This window comes from Meriones unguiculatus, chromosome 9 (assembly GCF_030254825.1).
Source record: "Meriones unguiculatus strain TT.TT164.6M chromosome 9, Bangor_MerUng_6.1, whole genome shotgun sequence".
Classification (NCBI taxonomy): Eukaryota; Metazoa; Chordata; class Mammalia; order Rodentia; family Muridae; genus Meriones; species Meriones unguiculatus.
The window spans coordinates 47,644,045-47,663,963 of record NC_083357.1 but is presented as its reverse complement, the minus strand read 5'-3'; the positions used below and the strand labels follow the sequence as shown (position 1 = coordinate 47,663,963).

General features: G+C 45.2%; 2 protein-coding genes across 6 annotated transcripts in view; one reads left to right on the top strand and one right to left on the bottom strand.

Annotated features, from left to right (window-relative positions):
* Cdadc1 (cytidine and dCMP deaminase domain containing 1) overlaps positions 1–6,258 on the top strand; it is a 53,617-nt gene extending 47,359 nt beyond the window's left edge. Inside the window, exon 10 of the mRNA XM_060391099.1 lies at positions 5,902–6,258. Within this exon, the coding sequence (XP_060247082.1) occupies positions 5,902–6,095 (194 nt within the window). The 3' untranslated portion in view covers positions 6,096–6,258. The remainder of the gene's footprint in view (positions 1–5,901) is intronic.
* Positions 6,259–6,552: 294 nt separating this feature from the next.
* Cab39l (calcium binding protein 39 like) overlaps positions 6,553–19,919 on the bottom strand; it is a 117,503-nt gene continuing 104,136 nt past the window's right edge. For all 5 annotated transcript variants that reach the window (XM_060391104.1, XM_060391107.1, XM_060391105.1 and 2 more), the window contains 2 exons: positions 15,701–15,844; positions 6,553–8,559 (listed from right to left, as the gene is read on the bottom strand). In XM_060391104.1, the coding sequence (XP_060247087.1) occupies positions 8,380–8,559; positions 15,701–15,844 (324 nt within the window). In that variant the 3' untranslated portion in view covers positions 6,553–8,379. The remainder of the gene's footprint in view (positions 8,560–15,700; positions 15,845–19,919) is intronic.

The following is a 19,919-nucleotide window of genomic DNA, read 5'->3' as shown; positions in this document are numbered from 1 at the left end:
GGCTTCGGAACAGGGGATAGGTGTGTGTGACACGGGGACAAAGGGGCAGTGCAGGAAACAGAAGTCAGTCGGGAAGTTTTGCGGTTTGAGTAGGACTCTCAAAGGCTCAAGTCCCAGGCCAGCAGTGTGGGGAGGCGGGACTTCTGGGAAGGGACTGGATCCTGAGGTGCTGATCTCATCAATGGGTTCACCCCTCCCCCCAATGCCCCTCCCCCCACACCAACCCCTGTCTCTCTCTGCTTCCTGTGAGGGAAGCCTTTCCTCTGTGTGTCCTTTCAATCGTGTTTCTGCCTTGCCTCACACCCCAGGGATTTTGTCACAGCGAGGGAAAGCTGACTAACACAGGGGTCCACTGTGGGCCCACTGTTTTAAATCAAGAGTTTGGGATTATGGTCAAGCATACGAAAGTGCTGACTGACAGTCGGGAGGAGAGGGCTCGAAAACAAGATGTGTCCAGAACACATCTGGTACAGGAAGGCCTTCTAAGGAGGAGCAGAGAAGAGACTGACACTCACCTAGAGGTGGAGACACAAGGAAGTAATGTAGGGACAAAGTACTTGCCCTAGTGCTGCTGGGATGGTGCCAGGGAATAGCAAACCTCAGAAAGAGGAGCGACCTTTCACAGTCTGGGATTTCTCACACGGAGAGAAATGTGGGTGGGCACAAACACTTTCATTATGCTGATACTCAATTGACCTAAAGGTGCAAAAGAATAATTGGCTGGGGTCGTCTGGCACAAGTGTATGGAATAATACATAGCACGAAGGTGCATGTTAAATAGAATTAAATAACAGAAATATCCAAGAGATAAAACAGGTCACAAGGCAGTGATACAGCTCCGTGCTAGAGCGTGTTCTAGCTCTAGAACATGTGCGTGGCCGTGGGTACAGTCTCCTGCTCTGGAGACCAAATAAAGCATACTGAGTCTGTGTTCATATTTTGAACATTTCTATTGCTATTTCATATGCTGTGTGGCTTGTCCATTTAACTAATAGCCAATGATCTTAGTGTGTTAATTCACAGATATGTGCAAGCACCACCATAAGTAGTTCAAAAATTTGTCACGTCAATGAGAACCCCCCATACACACCTTTAGCTGTCTCTGCCCACACCGCTGTCTCACACTCTACCCTCAAGCCTCAGCCAGCCCAGGAGCTTTCTGTCTCTAGATGTTTCTATGTCGGACTTTCTATGTGAACAGTGTGTAGCTGTGTGTTGACTGGTTCTTCCGAAAGTGAAATTCAGCTATAAAAGGAGCATATCATTTGTTTATCCTAGTCAGGTTTCTCTCTCTGTGTGTGTTCTTTCCTTCCTTCCTTTCTTTTTTATTTAGATGCTTGATTGTTTTCTAATGAGAGAGAGCAAGAAAGGATGTGGATTTGGGATGGTGGAAAGATAGGGAGGACCTGGGAGGATCTGGGGGAGGGAAGTCACAATCACAACATAATGTATCTATTTTCAATTAAAAAAAAAAAGACGTAAGGTTATGCCATAGGTTCTGCCTTCATACACGGCTGCGGTGCTGTTGTTTGGCCTGTTATCCAGGTTGGTGCAGGGAAGGTCCTTACCAGGTGCTACTGGCTTGGCAATGGACACCGCAGCCTCTAGAGCCTGTGAGCTGATGCATTTCTCCTCCTTTCACACGACGAGAGCTCATGTGTTCTGCTACCAAAGCAGAATATGGGTGAAGACGGTGATCTTTTGTGTCTGGCTTCTTTCACTTAGCGAAGACTCACGTGGTATGGAATAGACCTGTGCATCATTTACTTCAGCAGCTGGGATAGTTTGTGTGGCTACAGTAGATTTAGCCCATTTACCAACAGACTGCCCTCCTCCCAGACTTTAGCCTATCAGAATGCCTCTCTAAACATTTCCTCATATGAGTCCCTGTGTGGCTGTGTACATCTGGGAGTGAAGCTGCTGAGCCATATGATCAGCACTGTGATTCACCGTGGGGGGAACTGCTTGGCTGGTTTCCATCACGGCACATCCTCACCCACAGCGTGAGTTTCAGCCTCTCTGCATCTTCCTAATGGTTGTTACCTAGCAATTTGATTCTAGCCATTCCAGTGAGTATTAAGCAGTCTCTCCAGTATCTTCGATTTTAAGTGTGTGGGGTTTGTTTGAGGTCAGCCTGGAATTCACTATACAGTCAAGGCTGGCCTCAAACCACAAATCAGACTTTTTGTCCTTTTTTTATTTTTGTTTGATTTGCATTTAGCTCCCTGGGCTCTGGACCTTTTAATTGTGACCTCTCCCCTTGCTGTCAAGCAGAAAACAACACCAGCCCGAAACCCTTTTCTCCTTGCTTTCTTAAGAGCAAGGAGAAAAAGATAAAGAGTGGGAGATGTGGGAACAAAGGCTGCAAGAGAAGTAGGGCCCAAAGAAGGCTGTGTCCAGCTGTGAGTGTCACCACTTGTCCCTTCCCAGGTGGCTGAGCAACCCAGGCCAGCTCCTGGGTTGCTTTCACCTCTCTGACTCCAGGGAGGAGAGGGGACATTCTTAGCACTCAGGTACTTTTGCTGCTCTGTCCTGAAGTAGGTAAAGATAAAGATAAAGAGCTTTCTTTATCCCAGCAATAGAAAAGGCAAGACAAAGAGCCAGCCTACCTCCATTCCACAGCATCCTTTATCCCTGCCCCAACATTCTTTCTGTATGTGACCATGTTTTCAGTAGACAAAGTTCAGAGGTAAGCATGGCTGTAGGTGGGGTCTTCAGAGGCCACCAGGAGGGGAACTAAACGGACACTGAGAGGAGGTTTGTCTTCTTCTTTTCAATAATGTGCCATTGCATACTGGTCATGGGAGGTTAGTAACACACTTCTCACCACGTGACACATCTTGCCAAAGAGTGTCACCATTTATTTAGAGCTGTGGAAAGAGCCTTAACGATGGGGCCTGAGTCTCTGGATTCAGCCAGAGTGGGAAAATGGATTCTAAGAGTTCCCAGGTGTGTGTGTCTGTGTGTGTATGCACAGATGTATGCATGCATGAGTGTATGTATACATTGTTATCCTTGTGTTTCCATCCCTTGCAACTTGAAAAGGTCTTGTCCTACAGAGGTCCGTTTACCACTATGGTTTGGTGCTCCTGAGCTAAATAAAGATTCCTTTAAGATGAGTCAGAGTGCAAACCCTTCATAGGTTGCAGAAGAATTAGGAGGGGCAGGAAATCTCAACTTTGAGGGGGTGAGCCTGCAGGATGGTGGAGCAGGAAAAGGGCTGGTGGGGAACTGGCAATGGAAGATGTCCATGCTGAGAAGCTCAATAAGAAGCAGGGAAAGGCGGAAGGGAGAGCCTCGAGGTCCAGGCAGGTGGGGTACTGGACTATGTGACATGTCTCTCCCAGCCTGGATGAGCTGAGGTGATGAGGGCACATAGAAAGCGGCTGCCTGTAGACTCAGTCTCTGCAAGGACAAATGGAAACCAGTTATCAGCTAAAGAATCTGAGTTGAGGTCTCAGAGGATCGAGGTCACTGAAAACATGCAAAAAGTGTGGAGAAGCAGAAGCTGGCTGTGTCGTGAACACGCCCACCGTTTTCTGTTTCCTTTGGGGCAGGTCCTCCTTTTTCTAAGTGAGCAGTTTCTTCTAAACTAGACTTTGAACAACCTGAGCAGGAGGGAGGTATCCAGCTCCAGCCTCAAGGGCTAAGACTGATTGCCTTTGAGCACAGGAGTGTGGACAGGACCCCAGAGCCAAACAGACCCCTCAGGGCAAAAGGTGACCTGTCTTTGTGCCCTGCTAGAACTGGCACCAACCAAGCCACTTACCCACCTACTTCAGGACAGAGCAGCAAAAGTACCTGAGTGCTAAGAATGTCCTCTCTCCTCCCTGGAGTCAGAGAGGTGAAAGCAACCCAGGAGCTGGCCTGGGTTGCTCAGCCACCTGGGAAGGGACAAGTGGTGACACTCACAGCTGGACACAGCCTTCTTTGGGTCCCACTTCTCTTGCAGCCTTTGTTCCCACATCTCCCACTGCTTATAGGGCAGACCCAGCCTCACTGTCACCCCGGCACCCCGGCAAGCTGAACCCTAAGGATTTCTCATTTTATGGCAAACTTGCCTTCTGAAGTTCATAAGGACCTCGGAGAGGAGACCCTTTCACAAGGCCTTGCTAGGAAAGGGATAGCATCTGGCCCATGGGGCTGGGGCCAGAGAGAGACCCTTTCCCATATGGAGGTTCAGGGGTGCTGTCCACCTTCCTTGCTTTGGCCTTTTCATCACGTACATTTCCCTGGCTGTGGGCCACATGTTCCACCTGGATTCAGATGGGCACAGCAAATTGACAGCTGGGCAAAGTTGCTGTGCCCTGCTCAAGGTGAAGGTCATAGCTGAAGCTGCCAGGGGCAGCCCAGCCAGCTGTGGGTGTGCCCTGTTCTTTCCTCCCACACCCCAGGCAATACAGAGTCTCATTCATCCAGGCAGGGCAGGGCACAGCCACGTGAGTGTCACACTCTGTGCCTGGAGAAAGGGCAGAGGCTTTCTTTCCTCACAGAGACAACAGTCTGCAGTTAGGACTTTGCCCTTCCTCTCAGTCCTGGGTCAGGAGGGCAGGCTGGGGACACAGAGAAATCCTGGTCTGTGGTCAACTTCTCTGGCATGCTGACACTGCTTTTGTTGATTTTTTTTATTTTTTAATTTTTTACTGGTTTTATTTGTTTGACAGGGTCTTGTGTGTATCCCAGGCTGGTCTTGAACTTGCTATCTAGTTGAAAATGATGACTTTTTGATAGGACTACCTCCGCCTCCTGAGTGCTGAGGTTACAGGCATGGACCACCATGCCTGGTTGATGCAGTGATTAAACCCATGGTTTCCTGCTTCTTAAATGTACTAACTCGGTTTCACCCCTTCCCCAACACTCCCTTTTTGAGACAGGTCTGTGCTGCCCAGGCTGGTCTGGAGTTCATGAACTCAAGTGATCTTCCTGTTTCAGCCAACAGTCAAGGCTGTAGGTGCGGACATGGCCTGTGTATGCTTTTTTTCTAAATGTTAACCCATTTTGTGTAGTGATAGGGTTACCAAGCCTTTGTTTAGCATGGTTAGCACGACAATGTTGCATGTGCGCAGGTCTGGGAAAGCCCCAGATGCATGGCTTTCAGCAGCTAGGAGTCGACCCGGTATAGCTAGATCTGGGCTCCTCTCTTCTTGAAGGGCCTGCCTGGAAGGGAGGCGGAGGCCTGGCCTTCTGGGGATCACCCGTCTTCCACGATTCTGACTCTGGGGTTAGAACTGGCTTTGATCCTGGCTCTACTGCCAGCTGTCTGATCAGGGCCCTTCACCCTTCTGAGGCTACGTTTGTTACCTGTCACGGGAGGTATGGCTATGTCTACAAGGCCCAGCATAGACAGGCATAACGCTGCTGTGCTTTAATCATGGTAGTCAAACACAGACATTCTTCATATTTCAAAAGCCAACCATACTCCTAGTCAGATCCATTTTCAGTCTATTCCGTTAACTCAGGCTGACCAAATGTAGCCTTCCAAGGTCTCGAATGCTTCAGACCTTTATCCAATGGTGAGCTCTCCTTAGGAATGCCAGTGAGAAAATGGTTGTACTCACCACAATGCAGGTAAGCAAATAAATAAATAAATAAATAAATAATAATAGTAAACAATAAGGTGCTAATTGCCTTCAATACCTTAAACTAGTGTGATCTCTTAGTGAAGCAACTATGTTTTCACACTGAAACAGTTGAGTGGAGAGTGTGAGGGGAAGGGGACCTGCAGGAGGGGGGTGGGAGGTGAGGGTCAGGGACATAATCACAGTGCATGATACACACAAGAGGATGTCACAATGAGAGCCATTATTTGGCACAGTGACTACAAACTAAAGACAACAGTTGTGGTGGGTTTGACTTCTATTCTCTTTATTATAATCATTCTGAGTCCTGTGTACTTTTCAGGTGTGGCTGCAGCCGCAGCAGCTGTGTCTGCTGGGAAAGGCTCAGCAGCCAGCATGGCGAGCCATGGAGACTTTGAGGTGCTCACACATCATTCCCCAGAGGCACCACAGGATGCGAAACGGCTGAGGCTGGGAGTCAAGAACATTTACAAGGGGCGTGTGCTGCTTCCCAGCTTTCTCCAAGAACAGTTGTAACATTGGGCAGATGCCTGGCTTTAGCCCAGAGCCTCATCCCCATCCAAGAACACCATGATCTCATTCCCACTGGCCACATTCCAGGACTCTGACTCTGGGAACCTCCCAGGTCTCAGCAGGAGAACACCATGTGGCTCTCAACACCATGGCCTTTCTCAGGTCAGCAAAGAAACTGGGCCTCAGGTGGCTCTGGGTGTCTGTCTGCCACGTCCCTCCCTGGAGCTGGAGAAATTTCTTACCACCTCCATATCTATGTTACTGACAGTGGCTCCTAATTGAAGCAGCCACCGTGGACTTAGTGCCTGCTCGCTGGTGCTTGGCCCTGAGATGTGAGCTGGGCCTCCTGATGCAGTGCACAGGATGGCCGCACTGGGGCCTCAGTGTGGCCTTCAGGCCTTTTCTGTTTAAGGACAAGAGCCCAACTGCTCAAATAAAGGAAGAAGAATGAGACTGAGAGTGTGTGGTAATTTTATTTATTTTAACTGTGCTTCTTGTTAAATATGACCTTCTCCACATTCAAGTCTTACAGCATTTGCAGTGACATCGTGGCGGTGAGCTCCAAGTATCCCCTTCTGAGTGAATAATTTATAAACTCACATCAACACCCCAACTACCTCATTCACCGCCTCTCAGACTCTGTAGCTTTCTGCCCAGCAGGTACACAGCCATGATAAAGGGATGCTGGGAAAGAGCCAATTCAGATCCAGAGAAAACAACTGTTTTTAACTGAGATAAAATCAGAATATGTCCTTGCTTGTGTCCCAATATGCTATGGAAACACATACACCATTTTTTCTCAGGTAATCAAATAAGCAAAGCTAGAAGGGTCAAATTCTAAGGGACTCTGTACTATTGGGGAAAATTTTAAACTAAATCTGATTCCCATGACGGAAGGACGTAGGTCACCGGGGGCTGCATGGGAGCAATACAGCTGAACCCCATCGAGAAGCAAAGTGCCCTTCCAGGGAATTCTCCGGTGAAAACCCACTACAGACATTTATACCGGAGAAAATACTTCCCTTCCTGTCTCTGGGTGGAGATATATATAGCCAAAGACAAGAAAGACAGCAGTCAAGTGCCAAGGAAATTCAGGACATGAAGAGCAAATAAGCAATTGTAGCGTGAGTGCCTGGGAAATATCCACCTGAATGTCTGAGGATGAAGACAAACCATGGCCTTACCCCATGGCCTTACCCCATGGCCTTACCCCATGGCCCTCACCAAGAACAAAGCAAGACAAGACAAACAAACAAACAAACAAACAAACAAACAAACAAAAAACACCTTTCTGTCCCTGTTAAGGGGATACAAATGAACATCTTTGTTATTCTAGCACAAAAGAGGGTATTTGGGACCAACTTTTTAACTGCCCATTGACGACACTGATAGGCAGTCACAGAATGACAGTTTATTACAGAACACACTGACAAGAGAGAACCTTTGGTCATTTGAAAACAATTTTTATGCATGACTCACTTGCCTCTCTGCTGATGGAAGTCTACTACAACCTTCTAGCCCCATGGTTCGTGATTCCACCTCCCGTGATCCTGCCTCTCAAAACAGTCACCCCATAACAACAGCTATTAAGGAAACATCCTCATACTCACTGACCCTCCCAAAGTACCTAAAGCACATCGGTGACTACCACCACTTGTTTGCAAGTCTCCTCTGAGTGAGCCACAGCCCATGAGTGTTCTCTGACCCTGTGGCCCTTGTTGGTCTAACTTGGTCCTTAACTGCTCCCAGCCTAGCCCTCAACAGTTGGAATGGGCACGGGCCCTGGAGCAGGCATGGACACAATGAGAGACAGTGAGCAGAGATTGAGCTGAGAGTTGGGTACCTGCTCCTCTGGAAATTAAGAACCACTTACTACAGCTAGGAGGTAGCAAGCAGGGAATGAAAGTGCACTCAGAGCAGATAATGCAGCCCTGTCTCCTATCTCTTCAGTAACTGAAAAGCCTGTCTAAATCCCTCCCCACTGTCTGTCTCAAGAGACACTTATGCTCCTACTTGATGGCCAGGGTGACCCAGGGTCCAGCTCTGCAGTTACACTTGCTTTTATCAAGGTTTAATATAATGGCTGATTCCACAAGCAATCACAGACTTGATTAAAATGAATGTATTACTCTAGGTTGATTTTTTCCATTCAAATATTTATATTCAATCTACCTTAAACAATCGATTGAGAAAAACAGGACCTTCAAAGCCTTCCCAAGAGCAGAGGCCCTGAAACAACACTGTACACACTGGGCAAGGCAAACGGCTGTCAGGGCGGGACCCATCTTCACGGGGCTGCTTTCTTCAAGTCTCGAATCTGTTTGATCAGGTAGTTCTTTTCGTCAGTGAACTGCTCATCATCTGTCCTTTCTTTCTGGAAGCTGCTCAGAAACTCAATGAGTTTGGGCTGATTTTTTAACAGAATCTCCACGATAGGCTGCGTTTTATGGGGGCTGGCCACAAACACCTAGAAAAGAGGGGGAAACATTTGACCAATGCCTTGCTGAAGCGATCTGTAAGTGACAGGAATATGATCACCTGCCTTGGGGACTGTGCTCCCTCAGCAGGCTCTAAGCAGCACAGGCTCCCCTGAGAACACTCAGGAAGGAACATTCTCTAGCACTGCTACCCATAATAACTCCACCCCCAGAAGGACAGCAGCCCACACTCCCATCCAGCAGGTCCAGACCACAAAGTGCTAAGGATCTGGTCATTGGCCTCCTGGCTACACAGTATAGCTCCCAGTAGTCAGTGGAACAAAGAAACCACAAGGGTGATTAGTAAACACCTCGACAGGGGTGAAAATGAAAATAGAGAAACTGCACTCAGGCAAATCATTATTTTTTATTAATTACATTAAATGCCTACATTCAGAAGAAAGTGCTCCATTCAGTAAGCTAGACTTATACTATAAGGAACTAGGAAAAGCAGCAAACCAAAGCAATAAACAAAAGGAACAGAGACAGGGGAGTTGCCATGGAGAATGATTAATGCCAGAAACTGGCCCTTGGGATGAACTACTTTACAAGCCTCTGGCTAGACTGTCAGAGACTTTGGTTATGAGAAGCTAAACCTCAATGGAGAATGGCTGACGTCTGAGTAGTGCTGCAATGCAGATGATGCACTAGTTTCTTGTCTCAGTGCTGTGGAGGCAGCTGCACCCACAGCCATAGTAAGACAGCAAGGCAGGTCAGCCCCTCTATCCTTTCACCCAGTCTCTGACTCCAGCCCATTGAAAGACACAGCCTACATTTACCTCAGCCAACCTAATTCAGGGAGGCGCTCGCTGATGTGCCCAGAGCCTCATCTCTTCAGTTATTTCAGCCCTGTGAAGTGCACAGTCAATATTACCCAGCATGGACAATTAAGAAAACTCTCAAGAAATAGAAAAGTTCAACAAATCTATTATAAGATAGATATCAACTCAGCAACTAAAACCCACAACAAAGAAAAGTCCAGGCTAGCTGACTTCCAACAGCAAATTTCTACCTAACATTTAAAGAAAAATAAACACTAGCGTTTCTCAATTTCTTCAAGGGAGGATCATTCCAGTCCATTCTATGAGGCCAGCAATACCTTGACATGAAAGCCAGATAAAATAATGAAAGAGCTCTCAAAGGGCATGTCCTTTATGAATGAAAGGGTAATCCCTAAGAAAACACCGGCAAAGCAAGCACACTGTATATTCACAACTGCATATTCAACAACCATGAGGGACTTAGTTACACATAACACAGTCAGTGAAGTTCCAGATGTATTGTTTCCCGTACAGATTCATTTACATCCTAACCCAGAGCATCCAAGGGTGCCACTTTCTACAGAAACACGGACATATACACCAGGCTAAGTCATACTGCACTACAGGACCCCAGTCTAGGACTTGTGACAGAGAGATTCAGATAAGGAGGTACGTAGGCATGCAGAGAGGAGTACATCACATGAAGTCAGGGAATGCAATGATGTGTCTACAAGGAGAGACTGCTGGTAGTCACCAGAAGCTAGAAGGGAGAGAGGACTGAAGATTCTCCCTGAGGCCGTCTAAAAGAATCAGTTCTACTGACACCTTTTACTTGTACTTCTGGTCTGCAGAACTGGGAAAGAATACACTTCTGTTCTGTCTGGCCCTCTGTGGTACTCTGTTATAGCCCTAGGAAGCTAATGTCACAGTGAGTGACATGGTCATCCATTGTTTCAGAATTTGACAAAATTCAATATTCTTAAGATAAAAACCATTCCACAGGACAACTGAAGATCTATAGGCAAAAAAACACATAAAAGTTTGGACCTCACCTCACGCCTATACAAAAAAAATCATTAAAAAATGAACCAAAGGCCTACACGTAAGAGCTAATAAGATGTGTGAAGAAAACTACAAAGGACAAATTTACAACCCTGCCTACGAGAACAGAAGCTGGATGAGCTCTGCTAACACGCTTCTCCAAAGCACACTGTTAGGAGGGAGCAAACACCTGCAAGACACAGATCTGACTGACCTCAGGTCTAGACTACAGAGAGAACTCGAACAACTCAGCAACAAAGCACAGTCCATCCAGGAGGCCACAGGCTTGAGTAGAGCTTTCTCCAAACAGGAATAAATGTGACCAGTAATCCAGGAAAGAAGAGCCTTCAGGCAATGTGGATCACAATATGTAAAATGAAAACAAGTATACCACTCACAAGTGGCCTCGACAAGCTAACGCACAGCAGTGCAGCAGCTGTGCAAAAGCCTGGCATCTCCCTGGGAAGCTAAGCAGCGAGTGACTGAAAAATCCTGCCCAACACAGGGAAAGGGTTTGTTCAAGTACACACCTTGCCCCAGTGTCCACAGCAGGAGTAGTCACTAGCCTCACATGGAATGGCCTGAGTACCCCCCACCTGAGGAATGCATGACCACAGGGTCTGTCAAGGCCATTACAAGGAACAATATGTGGCTCAGGCCACAACATGGATTTTACTCCATTTATACAACCTGTTGAAACAGGCAGATCCCTGGAGTGAAAGCAGATGGAGGCTGCCAGGTGCTGCTCAGAGGCCGGAGAAAGACTGCTTAGGGGCGCAGGGTTTTTTCTGGGGTGCTAGAATGTGTTGCCATAACCCCTCAGGGTGACAACACTAAACACTGAGCTCTGCCCTTTAAAATAGTCAGCATGTGAATTTTTGTAGACATGGATTTTGCTACAATAAACTTAAAGTTGTTACTTACAAAAAAGGTACTTCAGGCTGGTTTATACTGTTACACAAATGCCTGCTGTTCACAGAAGATCTCTGAGTATGGTTGGAATTGCCACATTCTGGCCTTTTCTGGTTGGCATTTTATAAGAGAGCTGCTGAAGTACTAATTACAAATTGCCTGGCATTTTGTGGCAACTACACAAATAGCTCACAAAAGCGCTGCTTAAAAATGAAGAAAAGGCTAGGTACACTGGGCGAACCACGCTTCTTTCAGAAGCCTGGTAGACATTACAGGCAGGCATGCTGGATGAGCTCCAAAGCCCACACCCCATACCAAAACCTAGCAAAAATGTTCAGGTTGTTTGCAAGCTTACACATTCCCCGGTAATTTTTGATTTTGTTCATGGGAAACTGTTCACTGGCCTCTCATACTGCCACTGAGGACTTCCTGGGTAGGTGGCAGGACACTGAGTTGCCATGAAAGAGGCCCCACAGCGGAAGCTCACTGCTGACTGACGCACACAGACAGCTGTTGCTGCTCCCCTCCTAAAACATGCTATTTTAAAAGAACTTCTAAACAAAAGAAAACAGCTTGTGGCTTTCTGAACTGCTATCTTATTGCCTGCATTCCCCAATCTATATAACAGGTCTCAGAAATGTAATTTATAGAGTTTTCAAGCATAGAGAAAAGGCAGTCACCACAAATATTTTTAATCCAGGAAACAAAATATTTTGTTTTCTATTCAAATGCTTTTTAAAAAAATTAAATCTTGCATACATCTTTACTGACCTCATCTAAATTCTTTTTACCAGGAAGGATTTGAGCTGATAAGGCATGGGAGGGCTTGCTCCAGCTCTGTTGTCTGTTGGAATAACTTTGCACCTGTGACATGGAGTTGCCCAGGTACAAGTTCATTCCATAGAAGTGTAAATAAAGTAACTGGTTCACACCCACACACCCACACACCCACACACCCCACTACCACCAGTACCAAATGGTAATCTCAGGGACAGCTAGCTTGCTTCTGTTAAAGAATGACTGGCCAAGCTCTACAAGGGAGGTAACCATGCCATGGCTAACTAGGCTCATTGAACACCAATGCAGGAAGTGAGGGTAGCAGAGGCCAGCAGGCTCAAGTTGAGGTTCCTCTTAAGATTCCTAGAACTGCTTGTAACCCTTCTCAATGACACTCTGTTCTGTACTGCTCTGATATGGGGTGCAGGTGAGAAACCTGGGAAATAATATGAAAGGAAGGCACTTACAGGGCTGGAATTAAGCTTAGTGGCAGGGCACTTGTGAGCCCCTGGGTTCCATCCCAGCACCACAGTAAATAATAAAAAACCAATCCTCTGAACTCCTCTACTCGGACATAGTAACTGTGAACGCTGGTCATACAGCCTTCCATTTTAAAGAAAACTGAGCTTGAATGTTTTTACACACTGGTCTATATTCTGTTCTTTTATTTAGTTTTCTTTTTCTTTTTTTTTTTTTGTACCAGGGGTTGAACCTACGACCTTACACTTTACAGTCAAGCACTGCACCACTGAGTCATATCTCAGCCCTCTTTTGCCCAGTTAGGCCTTAAACTCATGATCCTCCTGGTCAGCTTGTGGAGGTGCTGCCATTACAGACCTGGACAGAATCTTTGTCTATTAGGAGTTGGTCTCCATGTGAACAAAAGTCAGGGTAGACTCTGGGCTCTGGCCAGCTGGTTTGTGCACACTGTATGTTCTCATCATTACTCGTCTGGGAGACTGCTTGCTGTGCTCTAGGTGAGGCTTAGAGTGCTCAGGCAGGAGCTGGCTACAGGCTGGTGCCACCTGTGCCATGCCACATGCAGGCAGGTGATGCCTTGGTTAGATCTGTCTGCTCTTAGCCACAGTCAAGAGCAAGGAAGGGGAGAGTTATGCTCAAAACATTCCTCATCTGTGCAACAGTTTCAAAAGTGAACACACATCAAGAACCCAGGATCTCTCTGACTTTTCTTGTCAAGTTTTCCAGCATTCTTCATACTATCCTTGAATATTTCTAGGAACTTCCTTAGGGATATGGAATATATGAATTTGATTTATACAAATCAAGCCTTGCAGTTTTGTAGAATGGATATCGAGTTTTCCGATGCCATTCAGGTTTTAAAATTTTTAGAACCAGTTATATTGAGACATGATTCACATATGAAGTAGTCTGCTCACTTAACATATATATGTACACACACATATATATCCCAGTGATTTCTAGTATGTTCACAGTATGTGTTATTACAGTCAACATGAAGACACTTTTGTCATCCCAAAGGAGCCCAACACCCATCGGCAGCCACACCTACTGTGCCCCACCTGCCATCTACCTCCCGCAGACATTGCATATCCCTGGCCTCCTGTGAATCAGTACAGTGTTCTCATGACTTATCCATGTTGTGGCATGCATTAGTTTTTCACACACTCTGACTGTCAAAACATAACTGAGTTTTGAGAAGGATTAAAGGATGCAATTCCTGCTTGTATGTTTGACAGCCACTGTAATTTCTCACTACTTTATTGTTACCACTTTTCTTAAATTATCACACAATTGTTTCCCCAAATACCTGATGTCACAGTAAGGCACACGAGGAGATGAAGTTCAGTGGTACTGTGAATGCTAATAAATTTGTCCTTGAATATCCCACCAACATGGCGTCCTCAGCCACAAAATGAGGGTTCTTCAACTGCTCAACCTCAGGAGGCTGAGGGGCACGGAGTCCTGCCAGGGAAGCACTAACACAGAGGGCTGGGATGCTGGTGTTGCCCTTGCCTGGGTTTCTGACACATCTTGGAGATTTCACACAACTGCTCTCCTGACTGTCGCCACAGGACTTCCCATGTTGCAGCTGCACTGTCCAGGGCCACAGACTACCTGAAATGGCATCTCACTCGAGTCCCTGAACTCAGGCAGGTGATGGAAGGGGCACTACTAACCTGCAAAAGCATTCCTAGCAGCGTGCCCCACACACTCTGCATCTTTATAGGGCTCCTTTTGGGGGGGGGACCATTCACAAAGGCATGAAGAAGTCTAGGACTCTGCTTTTCTATGGAGCAAAATATTATTTTTGGGAAGTAAAAAAATCAAGTGCTGAGGTGCAGGTAGGCCCAGTTTACACACACACACACAAGTAAACAAGTGACCAGCTATTTTTAAATGTTCCTACTCTGTCCAATGACTAGGGGAACCAAATTCGGATTGTCTGGGGGCCGAAGCTATTTCTAGTTTGCCATGTAATAAATCTTTCTATAATCATGTATTTCTGAACAAAATTAAAGAACACTAGCTCACATCTCATATGACAGGGTGCACACTTGCAGGCACAGGGTCGTGTGTCACACAGCTTTCTGCACTGTCATTCCTCAGGGCTGTCACTCTGATGGTTGGTGTTTCCTGGAATTACACATTCACACTTTTTGTTTCATTCTATTTGTTTACTTCTTATGTGAAACCCAGAGAAGAAAGTTAGGGAATAAGAGCACACGTGTCATCTCAGATGCACACAAGCTGCACATCGCCAGCCTGGCTTGCTTTTAACCCATCCCTTTTCTCGCCTGAGATGATCACTCTCCTATACCTGTGTCTGTTTCTTTAACACAGGCAGCAATACAGCAACTGCAAAAACATGAGCCTAGACAAAGTCAAGTTTCCACACTTAAAAAACTCATGCTCTTCACATGTGCTGATTTCATTCACTCTGTCTGAGGCTTAGCCACATCTCAGGCTTATGATCCAGCAAGGCAGACCTCTCTACCCTGTTCTTCAAAATGGCCACAGGTGACCTTATGTCTTCTTTACCAAGCAAAGTTTGAATCAGCTTGTAAAGTTTCGGAAAAAAATCTGTTAGGATTTCAAGTGGAAATAAATGAAACTTGTAAATTAACATTTTAATTATCCTGGTGGCCTTTTGAACAATAAATATCTGGTAGCAGAAACACTAAGTTTTTAACTTGTGAAAGCAACTATAAACTTATAAACTTGCCTTATAAATTGCTATGTTCTTCACTAACAGACAAAGAATTCTGTCCATGAATATACACTTTAAGAGCAAAAAATTCCCAGAGCTCACTGAGCTCTCATGCGTACCGCAGACATCAATTATGAGAAGATATTTTAATTTGAGAATGACTCTTTATCTCACTGCACGGTACTGGGGTGCAGGCTCTCTTGTTGCAAATGTGAGATTTATGAATTTATAAATTCATATGTAAAGGCCAGAAGCAAATTTTCCCAACTGTAGCTAGCACTCAAGTAATGGTTTAGATTACTAGATTAGATTAGATTACTAGAGGAATATAAACTAAGTTTTCAAAACAAAAAAGATTGTTTAATTTTCTCTTACATGAAGGAAAGGAAAAAGCAGAGGTCTTGCCATTTGAAAGTTGGTGAAAAACGGATTCAGGCATCAGCTCTTTACCTTAAAGACATGGAAGGCTTCGAACTGGATGTTGGGGCTTTTGTCTCGAAGCAGATTCATCATCAGCTTCAGGTTCTCCGGCTTGCTGATGTACTTGGTCATAATGGCGAAGTTGTGGCGGTCCAGGATCAGCTCACCTAGCAGCTGCAAGAAGACACGAAGCCAAAGCCATTATTTGAGTCTTCAAATCTAGCTCAGCAAAGCTGCATGAGAACCCGAGACTGCATGAGAGTGAAGAGCTGTGAGGCACGTACAGAAAGGCGACGCCAGGCATGGCAGCTGTTGTTATTTCTTTAGTCTTTCATATGTTTTTGTTAATGTTCGTTTTCCAGTCACTCACTGACAGCCTGATCTACATCTATGTCCATCACCTTGCTTCCCAGCCATGTACCACTCTTAAAACTTTCAGGCAGAACACTGGCTGCAAAACTTCCTGTAACAAAACTGACTGCAGTTTCCCTTCCTCTCCTGAAGGAATGCACCTTCCGGTTTACCGGAAGTGTTTGTGTTAAATAAGTCTCATCTTTTTATCAGATTTATTTGCTTTGTCTGATTGCAAGCGTGTGTACAGTGTACATGATTGCTGCCTACGAAGGTCAGAGGAGGGTGCTGGATCCCCTAGAAGTGGAGTTACAGCTGACATGTGGGTCTTGTGATCAAACCCGAATCTTCTACAAGAGCAATATATACTTTTAACCACTGACTTTTATTTTGAAACCTGATCTAAAGTCAGAAAAATAACTGAACACCCTGAATCTACATCAAATATGCAGGAAGGTTTTTAAAAATTGCATAGTGGTGTGTGTTTGTGTGTGTGATAGCAAACACATAGGGCAGAGAAACTGGTGGCAATCAGTTCTCTTGTACAGTGCTAAGTCCCTGAAATTAAATTTGGGTCATTGGGCTTTGTGGCAGGCATGTATACCTGCTGAACCATCTTAGGGCTCAAAAGTTTTATAAAAAAGTAAACAGGGCTAGAGATACAACTTAAGTGTAGAGCACTTACCTAACATGTGTGAGACCCTAGCCTTAATCTCTAGCATGGAATTTTTAAAAAGTACTATCAAAATATTTCCTGGTGACAAATCGATGCTTCTGAAAAGGCAACATTACTTTGAAGCGAAGTTAAAATACTCAAAGTGAGAACAGTTGCAACTTCTCCAGCAGTGAATGCACCACTGTCTCTACAACCTCCCTCTTCTAGCAGCACAAGCTTCTACCACTAGACAGTTAAGAAGCGCACCGCACAATTTACATGGAAGATGCCCCTCTCACTTTCTGGATTGTTCCTGAAATCCTAAGAACAGCATGCTTACTTAATGGACAGATGGTTAAGAAATCATGGATGAGAAGAAGAAAGCATAGCAAATAGCAGCTAGGTCTCTCAGAACAGAATTCTAGGTGTATGTGCGGGTATTATGGGAAGAGTTGTCTGTTAGGAGACAGCCATCTTGCTTATTTTGTCTAGTCAACAGTAAGAAACACACTCGTGATAAGAATTAGCCATTTGCCGGTCCTGCTGCTTACCGTCCTGGTGAGGAACTGTGTACTTAAACTTTATTGGAACCTCCTTGTCCCTGGAAAGCTGCCAGGGCTGTCCTGGAAGCTGCCTGTGTTCCTGGTTTCCCGATCACACAGCCTGTTCTCTGGCCACCACGTTTGGGGAGGTCTGCAGGATGCACACTTAGTTCTCTTCTTCCAAACCATCACATCTTTATCAGTGGGCACAATTCTAACACTGATGTCTCCTGTAGTTTTCTGTCTGGTGTACAGACCCACCTAGATATTGCTGGCTGATTAACTTATCATCTTTAAACCCCCTGTTTTTTTCCTTGTTGGTAACACTGAGCCCTGTCAGCTCCTGATGTCTTCCTAAGCCCATTTTCCCTTGTTTGTTTTCAGAGCAAATTTTTCAAGGTTTGCCAATTTTCCTGTTTTCAGTGACTCTTGAAAATCCAGCTCCCCATCTTTACTACCAGTTTCCTTATTCCAAGTACTCCCTCTCTTCTCAATGAATAATTCCAAAATCACAATGATCTCCCTCAGTCCTTATTAGTCCTGTCTGCTCAGCAATTAAAATGATATTCCTGAAAATCTACTCTACTTATTAATTCTACTTATAAAGCAAATTAATAAATGTCTCCTTTCCAGGAATTTAGGGGGGAAACAACTCGTTAGGATGGCATTTTGAGTCATGCACAGGGAATCATCTCTGCATCCTCCTTCATTTCCTCACTGTTTTTCTCTTAAATTCTGAGGAATACTATCACTCCTCTGTCTGTCTGAACTGTTACCTCTCATGTCTAGTTCTGAAGATGTGCTGAGGGCACCCCTCCTCCTGCATTTGCCTTTGGGCTCCTACTTGTTTCCGGTATACAGAATTTCTATGAATCTGCTGTAAGGGTAAGCCACAGAAGGCATGTGGCTACCTTAGCAAGTAGGATCTCCCTCTCCTCAAAATCCAGGAAGGCATTGTATTACAGCATGAGTGTAACCCTGTGAAAACTATGGGAACCCTGTGAAAACACGACTCTGAAGGTTTAAAGCCTACCCTAGGAACACAGTTCAGTACTGGAGTGGTCACCTGAGTCATTCAGGGTGAAAACAGAACTCCCTGCTCCCACTTCCTGGTTCACCTGAATTCCCAGCACCATTCCTTGCACTTCCTGGTTCATCTGTACTCCCAGCACCCCACCCCTGCCCCTCACTTCCTGGTTCATCTGCACTCCTAGCACCACCTCCTGTACTTCCTGGGTCACCTGAAAATTCACCCAGTAACACAGGGAGCTGTTTGTCTCAGCAAATTATTTTTTATTTTTAATTTTTAAAAATTTATTACAATTTATTTACTTTGTATTCTAGCTGTAGCCTCCTCCCTTATCCCCTCCCAACCCCTCCCTCTTCTCCTCCCAAGCCCCCTCCCCAGTCCACTGACAGGGGAGGTCCTCCTCCCCTTCCATCTGACCCTAGCCTATCAGGTCTCATCAGGACTGTCTTTCATAGTCGTCCTCTGTGGCCTGGCAAGGCTGCTCCCCACTCAGGGGGAGGTGATCAAAGAGCCAGCCACGGAGTTCATGTCAGAGACAGCCCCTGCTCCCCTTACTAAGAAACCCACTTGGACACTGAGTTGCCACGGGCTACATCTGTGCAGGGGTTTTTATCTGGATATTTGAACTTCTTTTATCTCCCAAAGAGGCTTGCAAAAGTTCTCAAACAAGCACTGCTGGAGAGAGAGACAGGAGTGTTGCCTTCCTGAACACTTAGCTCAAAGGGCTTCTCAGCTTTCAAGATACCTCCTTCTTAACTATAAAGCCCACAGAGCTTTGCATCTCTAAAAACATATATCTGTCTACCCAGTAAACACACAATAAAATAATGTAAGACAAACAACATAGTAACAGAGGAAACTTCATGCTGTGAAATGCCTGTGTGGCTTTATTTCTTGGTCTTCTATCCCATTCCATGGGTCTACTTGTCTGTTTTTATTGCTATAGCTCTGGAGAATAACTTGGAATATGGTATGGTGATTTTTCTGGCTTCATTCTTTTTCCTCAGTGTTGCTTTGGCTATCTGGGATCTTTGGTGCTTTTATACAAAGTGTAAAGTTGTATTTTTCTATTCTGTACAGAATGAAGAAAATGTGGTATACATACATAGTGGATTTTTTTTTCCTTGAGGCAGTATTCCAGGTTGGCTTAGAACTCATTATGTAGCCAAGAATGATCTTGAAGCTCTGATTTTCTATCTCCCTAGAGCCAGGATCACAGGCATGTGTCATCACACCTGGATTATGTAGTTTAGGTAACTGAATGCAGAGCTTTGAGCACATTAGGCAAGGACTCTACTAAGTTATAAATCCTGCCCTACAGTGGAATTTTATTTAGTCATAAAGAAGAATAAAGTATGTTTTTTTTTCCTGAAAATGGATGCAAATGGAGACCTCCATAAAAGTAAAATCATCAGAGCAGAAAGATAAAAGCCACCAGTTTTCTTTCATTCATACAGACACATAAAGTCGCTTGTATGCATATATGCCATGAAGATGAAAGCCAGGACTAGAAAACTAAGGGGAGTAGAGAGAAACAAATACGGTCAGAGTATATGATATGCTAGCATGTAAATATATTTATGAAACCTGTACTACATAAAGTATGCTGCAATAAAGTTTTACATAAAAATTTACAAACATACAGATTTTTCTTTCTTTTTTTTTTTAGTG